The sequence below is a fragment of the Platalea leucorodia genome (genome assembly GCF_965183815.1).
Source record: "Platalea leucorodia genome assembly, chromosome: 15".
NCBI lineage: Eukaryota > Metazoa > Chordata > Aves > Pelecaniformes > Threskiornithidae > Platalea > Platalea leucorodia.
Window position 1 is genome coordinate 6,898,930 of NC_138837.1, and position 12,400 is coordinate 6,911,329.

Sequence of the window (12,400 nt, forward strand, 5' to 3'; positions counted from 1 at the left end):
GACCCGCGGCTGGCGGGGTTCCCCCGCTGCCACCACCGAGGGCACTCGGAAACACCGCAGGCATCGCCTGGAGCAGCGTCAGCTCCAAGCTCAGCGCGGTGACTCAACGGGAGCCGTTTGCACAAAGCCACCCGTTCAGTTAAAGGAAGCATTATAAAAATAGTGTTTAAAAAGAAGCATAAAAGAAGGAGTTTTAGAGTGATGAAGTGTTCTCTATACCCTGTTCTGGCAATTCTTTCCAGACACGGTAAAAAAAAAAAAAAAAAAAAAGTGTTACTTGTTCCTCTCTTTTGGGGAAAGGGCATTTTAGAAGAGCGCTCCAAATGGCTAAAACGAAGTCGCTGACACTCATTAAGGGAAAACAGGCTCTGCTTTCCCAAACACCCCGGCCTCCCCCAAAGCAGCTCCTGGCCTTCATTCTGCTCACTGCTGAAGTGTGAATAATTCTAGGTTAGGTCACAAAATTCAAACTCAAAATCAGTATCCTGACTGACCACCATCAACAACTTGATCTCTAAGTATCCTGTTGCTTCTACCCCATTGGCAAAGCCACAAAGTTTCCCGAAGCCAGAATTACAGCGAGGTGCAGGCAGCACGGACCTCTTCCCCCCAGGGAAGGCTCATCTCTCCCCACATCCAGCACAGCCTCCTGTTTCTCCTCCCAGCTGAAGATGGGTCCCCCTTCCCCTGCCTGGCAGCAGTCCGGGCTGTGAGGAATGCGTTCTAAGAGCTGTTTAAACATCCTCTCTTTAGGCCCCTATGAAACAAGGGGTCCCCAAGGCACCCCAGACTAACACCTCCCAACCCAAAGAACGGCCGCTTCATCCAGCCTTGCTGCTGCTGCAGCAGATTAGGACTGAAAGAAATCAGAGATGGAAACATCTCAAGGGTGGAGCAGCTGCTACTTGGCCACACAAGCAAGGAACCACTTCCGACTGAAGGAACTACCTTCTGACTTCAGCAGCAACAACAAAATCACCAAAAGCCTTTGAGGAAAGAAGCCAAGGAAACTCATGAGGACATTCAAAAGCTGGTAACAAGACTTTCTTTCCTCCCCTCAGAAAATCTGGTTTTGCTCTTAAAGACAGGAGAAAGTCTTGGAATAAAGAAATGGATGTCCCAAGTCATTGAAAGTACAACTCCTTTCAACAGCAGGACAGAAGTCCTACCACACGGGAAGGGATAACGAGGGACATGAAACAGCTTTTCATGTAGGAACCAGCCTGTCTGGGTGTATCAAAGTTGTTACAAGTTTTCCCCAAAGAACTCCATCAGTTGAGCAGCCATAGTCTGGAGAAGGCTAGAGAATTTACCCCAGAGAGCCTTTCCATCAGCCAAAGCTCTCACTGCATTAAACCACTGCAGACTCCTTTTAAAAGCATTCACCATCGCCCCCTAAAGAGAAGTAAGACAGCACAATATAAGCCCTTCAGCACCTAGGAAGGGCGAAGACAGCATGACACCCGCACAGAGAGGGCCACCTGCACTGCTACTCCAGTAGCCACCGCCCTGGTGTCCTCCTCGAGTGTTTGTAATGCTACAGACCAGCACCTGGCTCGGAGCTGGGCAACGCCACTGCAGGAGGTCAACCTCAGGGCCCAAACGCTACTCTGAAAACAAGCAGAAGTTCATCTACAAGTAATGCTTTGATCCTGATTTGCCTGCTGCCTTCTCAGATTATTTTAAGGAGACTTCTAGCTACTCAGAGCAGGAACCCTCATGGGTGCTCCTGTTAGCAGTCAGAAAATGCAGCATAAGAGAACTCTGCACTTGCCAGGGGGACCAAAAATGGACAGCCCAGGTATTCGGGGAGGTGCGAGCAGAGCTCGTACATGGAATGTGAGAGCGCTACAGCAGTATTTAGAGCAGTTCTGAGGCAAAACTCTTTGGAGGAGGTCCAATTCTGCCTAAGAGTTCAACCCTCCAGTTCTACGTTTGTGCCTACCAGCTAGCTGTTCGGCCATGCAGGGTCTGACTACTGGCCTCCGTAGTGCCGGCTAGCCAAGAGCCGAGACCACGAGACCACCTGGAATAGCTCAGCAATACAAGGCAGGAAGAACATCCATCCAGTGGTTAGAGCAGATGGGATGCTTCATCACACAGCTGCCCTGGTCTGTCAGTTCCGTATTTCTTGGAGGAAAACTCTACCCTCTTCTAGAAAGGATTACAGCAGAGAGGGATACTGTTAGCCACAGGTATTAATTACAGATTGTTTTAAGTCGTTTTTTCTGCACCACAGCAGCAACACCTGGCTGCACCAGTGTCACTCAAGCATCTTCTGAAGAGGCAGAGAGATTGCTTGGGATTGCCAATAAGAACATAGGTGCATGCATCAACCTGCCTCCGCTCTCCCCACCCACCCTCGTGAGAATTACAGCAGCCTGTAAAGAACTGGCCTTCGGTGAAGGAAATAACACTAGTAAAACAGCTGAAGGCTGACAACATCCCTCCTGCTAGGGCGATTCTAAGCCATCAGCAGCTTAAGCAGATATTACAAAGAAAACGGACCTTTAACAAATCAATACCCATAAATACCAAAAACTGCAGTGTCAAACAGCTATGCAGAGGTGAGCCAGCACAGCACAGAAAGAAAAGGAAAAGCACGCTGCATTAGTGTTCACGCAAGATCTTCTGCACAACCCAAGCACCTGGGTGCTGGCAGTTTCTCCCTCCGAGGATTACAGTTTCTGATCAGCTTGACACTGCTGGCAGGTTAGCAGTTCTCTCCGTAGTTTGTCTTAGCCGATGTTCACGTGAGCCTGCTCCACTGTATCTGAAATGCAGCGGTTTCCCTCCCAGGAGGAGAAGTGTCCAGCTCAGGACTGTGACTCCCACAGGACCGGTACACGGAGAAGTGGATCAGCCCCAGCAGTCAGCTAACGACAAATGCTTGTATGCCCACTGGGTTACACCAGAAAAGGACTCGTAATCGTAGGTCGGACCTGTACCATGTCTCTTCTTGACAAGAAGTACTATGAGACAGAATCAAGGTTACCGTGACCAGAGCTTACACAGGGTAATATTATGCAAGCCACTGAGGCAGAAAATGCCAGTGCCATGCCTGTATAAGCTCCTAGATACAGCTGTCTTCATTGCACATGACTAGATGCCCATTTGTTGTATTTCAGAATCCTGATTGTAGCTGGATATGCTCCAGTTCAGAGCCAGGAAAGCAGCTTGAGGCCTCCCTGCAGCAACAAGCTCCTGCTCTAAGGCTGTGCGTAATAAGGCTTGACTTCAAACTACACTTCACTCATTGATTAAAGCCACCAGTGTCTTGCTTTCAAGAAGACCTTGTTGATAAGGCGATTCTAGATTCAGGCAGTTTCAGTGCACAAAGCCGCCAGCTGTAATCGTCTCCTTCCATCGCAGCTTCTCAAAGTCTCTTTCCCAGGCAAAGGGGTCCAAACTGCCAGATATTAGATGACAATCACCAGAAACTGATGCAATCATCTTCATTGCACACCCCAGGGATGGCCGAGTGCAGACACGAGGGAGAAGAATCCAGAAGCTACTTGAACGGCAGGATGCGTGACTTCATTGGGATACATTCTGTTCACAGGAGGAAGATCCTTCTACGCTCACCCACCAAAATCCACTGGACTCAGCCTGTCCTTTCCCCATCAGAAGTTACTCCATGCATTACTTCCATGATATAGGAGTCCATCCCTTCAGGGATACGCAGACAGATGGTTTCTTTCTCCCCAAACTTAAAGTCATTAAAAAAAGATACAAAGAACTGCTTTTGGCAGCATAGAGGCATTTGAGATTTGAAAAAATCTGGAGTGCAGGACCCAAGTAGATGGGGAAGTAATCAGTCCTTGAGCTAATAAATAGAGTAGAAGGAAGTCTTCGAGGTGGCCAGTAGCCCAAACACAAAACCTGAAGTCCTGCAGAGACCACTAGGAGCTTTAATGCACCACACTGCAGAGGGGCATCTCCTGGGATCCGCTGCCATACAGTTTCTCTGACACCTTTTGTTAGGCTCATGGACTACTTGGAATCTTGAAGTTCCTTTGCCTTCTTCAAAATCAGGTGAACATCAGAGATAGGATAATCCTATGTCAAAGAAACAAAGTGATGTGACTACCTCGCATTTCTTGTACCCATTGTTTCACTTAAGGAGGGCAAACCTTGACAACAGCATTCTTGGCCTATTATAACACACAGCCACGTTCAGTTACTCCCCTAACAGCTAACAGTTTCCTGTTTTGTAACCGATCAAGCCTCAATATCCTTCAAGAAGATTTTTTTTCTTCTTTAATTTGTCCTCCAAGGGTACAGTAAGCTGGCCTGCTACAAGGGCTATCTTCACGCCTGAACGCCTTATCAGAGCCAGTACCTTGCGCAGCCCAAAGCAGGAACTGGCAGAGTCGGAGATATCCCACTGTGCAGTGCAGGTGTTTTCAACCTTGGGCTCTCACAGATCTCAGAACTAAACAAAAGCCTCTGGCCAATAAACTTAACACTGCTACATAGAGTTTCACATCTTTGCTGGAAACTTACATTTTTTGCAAACCAAAAGACGTTAAAAACCTCCAGTCTATGACAATCTCTGTAGGCTAGAATAAGTGCATAAGCAAAAGACTCACACTTCCAGTAATGAGCATGCTGTAAGATCCCTTAAGATTTTTCTGCATGCAAACATCAGAAATCTGGCACCTCTCTTCAGCCAGGCGTACCCTCTCTCATACCATCACCCTCTCTCACAGGACTGTTTTACAACTCTTCAGATTGCTCCCTATGCCCACTATATTTAACCCTTACCTGTAGCAGCCTCATGTTCAGAGTGAAGTCTCCTTCCAGCAACTGATCCCGGATTAGTCTGAAAGATGGAAATTATTCCAGCTACTTTTGACTCTTTATAGAGGAACTTTAAAAGCAGACTACACTGTGTCCTTACAGAGGCTTTTGAAAACACTTTTGCTGCCATTGTAACAAGTGACTATAACCTATTCACCAGATGCCTTAATACATGCCTACAGAAAACTCCTGGATCCACGGATTTAAGTAAAGGAGGGAAAGAGAAGAGCAGGAGGAGTACCTATGTACTTACGTCAACATGGCACAACAGACGAGCAGAAGAAAATCAAAGCGCTTATCATCAGCAAAGAGGGAGTCCCAGATACGGATGACGTCTGGCAGCAGGAACTCTTGGGACAAGAGCAGCGTCAGCCAGCGGAAGGCAAAGAACTGGGGTTTGATGTTCTGTTCTTGCTGTTAGACATGCACCAGGCAAAGAATGAATACGTGCTCTCAGCCAGTTCCCTACAAGTAAGAGATGCACCCCGTGTTTCCAGCCCCATCTCCACCCTGATGTAGCTCTAAGCTGCCAACTCAAACTGCGACATCAGCAAACCCACCGCCTCCTTTGAGTCGCTCACACTCAAGCTAGATTGAGAGAGATTTTCAGTGCAGCCATGCTCCATGTCTACAGACAAGCCAGAAAAAGCTCCTCTGTCCACAACATGGAGTAAAGGAAGCTTTCCTTCCTAAAGGCACTATTTGTGTTAGTTCTGTTAAACTTGCCAAGTAATTCTAATGTTCCCATTCGAACAGCATTTTATCTGCAAAGCCGCAACCCTCCCCCCTCTAGCAGAGGCACTGTTTTGTCAGGATTTCCTCTCCTTTCCAGAAGCCCTGTATTTGTCAAAAGGTTTACTATTCACAAAAAGAAACAAAGATGGAACAGAGTTCACACTGATGGTCAGTAAAACATACTGTAAGCACTTCTAGCCTAAAGCTTTCTTGTTTTCTGCTGTCAAATCCAAGGGACCCTAAGTTTAATCAAGGTCAAACGAGTTCAGGATCCTGCTGACATTCTTAAGGACCAGCTGCTGCATGGCCAAGACCATTTCCTGCCAGCCAAACATTTTATTTTCATCAGCCAGCACTGTGGGTTGTGTCACTGTGCTGACAAACCATCTTTTGGATTATAAAATAAATATATCCTGATTTTTCTAAACGCAAACAAAATCTCAGTGTGATTTGGTGAAGGCTGGAGTACAAGAAGAGTTTTCCTTTCCAAGTTCTCCTTGGACTTTCAAACCAAACGGGCTATAAGACCCAAAGATGTTTTCAACAAAAGCTGCCTTCTACATGTTCTACAAAACCCACATCGACCCAAGGCACTCAGAGACCCCTGGATAAAGGAGAATGATGGAATTAGGAGGGCAGGACGGTCCAGCTTGCTGGATTTCAGTTTACTTCTGGAATGATCTCCATGCAGTTTTAGTGCTGTCAGGGCAGCCAGTGGCAACAGAAGTGTGTGCATGGAGGACGGGGGGCTGTTTTTTGTTTTGTTCTTAACAACAGAGGCACAATTCCTGTAACCTCAAATTCCAAGGAGCTCTACAGCAAAACTCATGTTTTTGCCTGATGACTAGAAGAGAGTAAAGACTCCAGCTCCAACTAGGCCTCAACTCAGGTGACCAGGGATCGTGGCCAAGTCACTTCAGACTCGCAGCTGGCAGCTTTGCAACAACTATTGTTTGCTTTCACAGGCAGGCAGGGGAGGAAAGCCTTGCTGTGTCGGCTTGCTCTAGCCTTACTCCAAGGAGTTTTTGTTTCAGCTTATAGATAAGAGAGCCTCTATGCCCTCCAGGCAAAGCCCTTCATGCACTTCCAGCCTTTCTATTCAAGCACAGTAACAGTTTAACAAAATCGGTTGACATTTAAATGCTCTATTAAGCTTCACTCCTTGCATTCCAACAGAGACTCAGAGAAACACCTAGCTCCTCACCAGCTTCAAATACAGCTCCACATCTTTTTCCTTCAGGGTAGAGTAGACCTTCTCCATTTTGTAGGTAATACCACACTGAGAATCATCCAGGCTTTTAATGAAGTTGTCCCGAATTTCAGCCATTAGATTGGTAAAGCAGAAAAAAGTGTCTGCTTCAGCATGTTCTGGGAAAAAAAAATAAAATAAATTAAAAAAACCCCAAAAACACAGATGGGGAATAGAGGAAGCATCACTGACAGAGGCACACAGACTTAGAACTGTTCTTGCTCCCTAATCTGGTTGCTGTACTGGATTCAAGTAGCGTATTCCACAAGATCCTGGCTTGCTTGGTCTGGGACAAGACCGTCTGGTCTTTTTTTTTAAACTAGAAATGTCTACAGAGCCCCTGCAAATACAGCCCCTGTGTGCAACACAAGGTCTTCATGACATTGGGTCACAAACCGGTTATCTATGGCCAAGAACACCATCTGCTCTCCCTGCCATCAGCCCACGCCCTTGGAGCTCCCATGAAGTAGAAGCAACTGGCAAAGTACTCCCATTCCATTCCTTTCTTACCAGATATATATGGTACAAGCAAACAAGAGCTTCTAAAGAAATTTTAAGTTTCATGAAGCACCACTTAGATGCACGCAAAACAAACAAAACACCCTCAAAAATCCTCACTTCCCCTGTCCTCACCACTCACAGCCCATTCAGTCTCTATCATTTGCTGTGGTTCCCGAAACTCATCTCTTACTGTATTTGCTTTTTGGCCTCGATCAGCCAAAACAGAGTTGTTTAAAGATAGTCTTATTCCCAAAACAGTTCTTTATACAGACAGCATGCAGTACGACAGCCATTACTGAGCGGCCAAAAGAGTCTCTCACCTTTCCATTCACTGTTCGGATCTGTAGCAAAGGTGTAGTAAAGAGGCCCCACAATTTCATTCATGCCCTGAACATACGCAATCCCGGGGTTCAGCTTGGCGTAGATGAACAGGATTCGCTCCACCACTTCCCAGTGAGCTTCACAGCCGTTGGGCAGAACTTCATACTCGCTCAGAGAATTAGGAGTCGTTTTAAGAGGGGAGCTCACCTGAAGAGCAAGGCAAGACTAGGGCTGATTTGGAATAACGAACTGGCACAGGTAGTTTTGTTCACGTGACAAGCTTGGCTTTTAATACCTAAAGCCCCTCAAAAGATTTGGGCAGCTTATACCAAGCAGGCAGGTGTTCACATAAACCAAGACAAGTAACTGAGGAAGCACAAAGGCACTGAAGTCCTAGTGCTGGCTATCCCTGAAGAACAAAGCAGTTGGTGGTAACAGACAGTTCCGCTGAATCACCGCACCACCTGATCCCACACAGTACGAAACTACAGCAGTTCCACTTCTTTGTTAGTCATATGAGGAAAAGTATAGATCTGTTGTGGTGGCAAGCCACCTTCCCCAACAGCGTGTGGCACTTGTACGGTAACGCTCATGAAAGAGGAAAGAGACAACACACGTTTCAGCAGATACCCAGCTCTGTTCCTAATTGCAGGTCTATGAGATCCAGTTCTGGAAGACTATGTAAATTCAACTTCGATAAAATGAACCTTTCAGTGTTTTGTTCTCATACAGAAAGGCACATGTCAAGCATAAAATACTCACGTCTTCCTGCAACTCCAACTTCCACCAGAAGTCAGGAAAAACTAATCCTTAAAATTAAATACACCTGTAATTCTCTACTAACTGTCAGGCACGTCAACTGGTTCTACAAAGCTGTCTAGCCAACAGAACACACAGTACCTGCTGGGGTGTTTGCTTAATTCAACGACACAAGCAGAGAGAAACAGAAAAAAGCCCGAGAGACATCCTTCCCCTATCAGCTCAGATGCCCTGCCCCACGGACAGCCCCAACCGAGATCTCACATTTGTAACCCCACTGCGGTTTCGCGCCACCGTCTGTGACTTGAGTGTGGTCTGCTCCACTCGCTTGCGCAGCGTCTCAAACTCATTTTGGGGGTCCAGGATTAAAAGGCAGGGGTAGTCCGTTGGGCGCTGGAAGAATGCCATGTCAGGGTACAGCCTCCTAGGATGGATACAGAAGGAAATCAGGCATAGGAAGGAGGAAGTACATGCCCTGTGTTGAATGGGAGGCTCAGTTTAATATTAAACTTCATTTTCAAAGTACAAAGTGTTAACCAAACCACTCGGGTTCAGATGCCTGAGTCATTGTGCCTCACACACCTGACATCTTTGTCTATCTGGAGAAGCACTTCATTATCCTTGAAGTAAGTATTCCATCGACTGTCTGGGTTTGGATTGAGGGGCTGAAGAAATAAACAACAGAAACAGAACAAGCATGTTTCACATGTATCACAATCCTCAGTAAATATACACTGATTTAACACTTCTGCTATCCCTCTGTCATCTAGTACCAGCCCACTCCTAACACATCAGTTTTCATTTTTTCTCTCACTAGCTACATTTAGTGTTGTTTCTTCACACAGTGTGCAGGAAGCGGATCAGAGCTTGTGAAAAGAGTGAGCATGCAGGTTCACTTAGAGAGGCAGAAGCCAACATTTCGAATCCCTTTTCACCTGCCTCTTACTGACTGTTCCCAAATCAGCTATCCTGTCCTGTGTCAACAAGATTCCCGATTGAAGCTCCAACCTGTACAACAGAGACGGTCTTTGTACTTAGGGTAAGAGTTACCTGCCCACACAATACTTAGGCGCTGTGGTTATTAGTTACAAGTATTCCCCTCTACCTCCGCTCTGAGAAGGCTGATTAAGCACCGCTGTTGCGCCCAGGAAAAAGGAAATACATATTAATATGAACAGCCTATCCAGTATCTGACTGGTTTTCCAATATGACAAATTTAACTACCCCTCCACACACACTTTCCTCTCTCCAGATCAAGATCCATGCAAAGTTAACAACTAACCAAGAGAAGGGGGGGAGGGAAGCTATGTTCCAAGAGACTCAAAGATCACTGGAACCTGGCAACATGGGGAATGTTACAAACATGCTAGTTTTGCAGCACCAAGGCCTCTAGAGATCACAGCGGCACAGATGACTGTACGCTACCAGAGAAGGTAATGTTCAGGACAAGTCATGGAAGCAGTTGTATCATTTTACAGTCTCTTCTGATCAGTTATTTCATTCCCTCCCCCCAACACATACATTCTTAACAGCACTTTCAGAGAAGGAAAAAGCCAAGGGATGCAGGAAGTAGTCAACTAAAAAAAAAAAAAAGCCAGCACCAGAAATAGAAATAAGTGAGTCTCTTGTCTTCCATGCCATAGTCCAACTTGACTGTCCTGCCTCTTTTATATCCTCTGTTCAGAGTAGCCTGCTCTGAGTCCACCCACGGGCCTGACTTCCCAGGAGAGCATCTCTTTGCTAGAGGTACCTCTTGTGAGTCTCTCCCTTTCCCCAGGAGACCCGTAGCCTGGGCAGCTAGCCCCAAAGGAGGGGAGAAGGGATTTGCATCACTGCAAACAGCTCTCTTCAGAACTAGTGGTGCTTTGCCAATAATTCACACTGATGGCTACTAAGACACAAGCACCAGGCTGGTACCTAGGAACTGTCCCCCCTGCTGGCAGGGCAAAGTTCCCTCAGTCCAAGAACAGAGCCAAGCGCAGCCCAGGGGTCCAGACTCCTGAAGAACAGTTTATAGCTCTGGGGAATTTTCTGCAACACAAAGGCTTAACAGCACTTACGTGATCTTCTAAGGTCACATCTTCCCTTGAAACACCCAGGTTGGCTTTGGCGATCCCAGGCTGGATAATCATTTCCTTTAGGAATTGGGAATACAGATCCCTTAAGGAAGAAAAGAGGAATTTGCAATGAAGCAGAAGATTAAGTCAACGTAAGCACCCAGACTGAATTCAAATAGATCTCTCTGTACCACCCTGCTCAGCCAGAAGGCATTCGATTTTCTCTTCAGCTGAGTTCAGCTGAAGAGGTCAATCCACCAGACCCCGGAGACAGCCTACAGAACAGTGCATTCCACATGAGAACAATTCATTTTATGAAGGTACTTAATTATTTAAGGAACTATTCTCCTTCTCTGCAGATATCATTAGAAATAAAGGAGCAAGTACCAATGTCCTCACCTCTGTTTCTTCAGCAAAGAGCTCCATAAGGCTTTCTCTAAAGGGAGGTAGTTCAGAAGTATCTGTACAGAAGACAGACGCACACAAATTAGTATTTGGAGAATGAGCTATTATACCTGTAAGACGAGCAAGCCAAACGCCGTAGCTAGAACTGGCTCTCTGAAAATACTGGGAGCCTTCTCCAGAAAGCCTAGTACTTTGCCAAGCGACAGTCAGGAATATTTTGGGGACTGGTTTTCAACACAGACCTATTTGAAGGATAGATCGATAGCAAACCTGACTAAAATGCACTCCTAGCTTAATACTGAGGGCTGTTCTCATGCAAAAAGCAGACAGCCACTTTCTATCATCCAAAGAGATGGCTGTCCTGTGTCAGTAAATGGTATTGCGATTGTGCCAGTGCTGATCTGCACAAATTGCTGTCGATTTTGAGTGGCTTTTAAGCTCTGGATTTTTTTTTTTGTTTACCATTTTAAGTGCCCAAAAATACTATGTGTACTTAAGCAACCCAAAGCATCACTCGCAAGAAACAAAAGCACCCCAAGCAAAACCCACCTTCCAGCACAGGCAGCGCAGCCCACCATCAAAGGGAATTCCTGTGGAACATCAGGCAGAGAAATAACTACGTTAGCCCCAGTCTCCTCACCGCAGTTTGTTAACGTCACCACGCAAACAGGCAAGGCAGCACTTTTCCTCCCCAGGAGGCAAGAAGTTTTTACAGGGAGGCTGTAGGGGTTATAGACGGTGCCAAACTTGCCGGTGCCTCCCGCGGGGGAGGCTGCCTGCGGCAGGCGATGGGAGCAGAAAGCTGGGGACCGTGCAGGTGATGGACAGGGCACAGCAGAAGCAATGAAAGCCACGGGAGGGGGAAGGAAGGGTTTGCCTGGAAGTCTGTGGCTGTGCTCAAAGGCCGGGAGGGGACTGCTGCGGCCTGACGGAGCTTGGGCTTGAAAACACGCACAGCAGCCTCGGGTTTCCAACCCGAGCTTCACAACAGCTGTAGGAGCGGGTTAGGTCGCGGTGGCTGAGGTGGCCTTCAGCCGCCGGGCCTGACACCCCCCGCCCGCGCCTTCGGGCGGCCCGAGCCCCGCGGGGGCAGCGCCAGCCCCGGGCCACCACCAGCAGGGACCACCCCCCCAGGGCTGGGGCCGTGCCCAGCGCCCTCCTGCCCATGCCGGGGCCGGTCCCCGCACCTCCCCGGGCCGCTCACCGCTGAAGCAGAGGTCGCGGAGCTTGGCCAGAGCCACCGTGGGTTCGCCGAGCACCTCTTGGAAGTCCGCGATCCTGAGGGGAGGGGAGCCGCGGCCGTTATAACGCTTGTTACCGGCACCCCCCGACCCCCGCAGAGCCGCCCCCCGCCCCGCAGCCCCGGCGGGGGACGGGCCCCAACACCGACCTGCTCCGGTGCAGCCGCGACATGGCGGCCCCCGCGCCCCTTCCCCGCGCGCCGCGTAACGGCTCCGGCTGGAAACCCTGCCCGCGGGGGTGGGCGGGGGCCGGGCAGGCCACGCCCCGAGCCACGCCCCCACAGACGGCGGTGGCTCCGCCCCCGCGGCCGCCTCAGGCCGCCGGTCCC

At 48.2% G+C, this 12,400-nt stretch overlaps 1 protein-coding gene across 1 annotated transcript; it reads right to left on the reverse strand.

The window, feature by feature from the left end:
- Positions 1 to 209: 209 nt before the first annotated feature.
- Positions 210 to 12,311, reverse strand: TBC1D13 (TBC1 domain family member 13). The gene is made up of 12 exons (XM_082327421.1): positions 12,221 to 12,311; positions 12,035 to 12,108; positions 11,380 to 11,420; positions 10,825 to 10,886; positions 10,429 to 10,528; positions 8,951 to 9,033; positions 8,633 to 8,792; positions 7,609 to 7,816; positions 6,743 to 6,906; positions 5,057 to 5,217; positions 4,768 to 4,825; positions 210 to 4,059 (listed from the first exon to the last, which is right to left on the reverse strand). The coding sequence occupies exons 1-12, from the start codon at positions 12,241 to 12,243 to the stop codon at positions 3,994 to 3,996; spliced, it is 1,200 nt and encodes a 399-aa protein (XP_082183547.1). The 5' UTR covers positions 12,244 to 12,311; the 3' UTR covers positions 210 to 3,993.
- Positions 12,312 to 12,400: the final 89 nt, after the last annotated feature.

Bases quoted from the DNA above. Each gene is read 5' to 3' on its own strand.
- TBC1D13 (XM_082327421.1), bottom strand. From the start codon at position 12,243: ATGTCGCGGCTGCACCGGAGCAG. The intron at 12,109-12,220 runs GTCGGTGTTGGG...CCCTCCCCTCAG, and splicing joins TCGCGGCTGCACCGGAGCAG to GATCGCGGACTTCCAAGAGG. The intron at 10,887-11,379 runs GTGGGTTTTGCT...TCTTCTGTACAG, and splicing joins TGCGCTGCCTGTGCTGGAAG to ATACTTCTGAACTACCTCCC.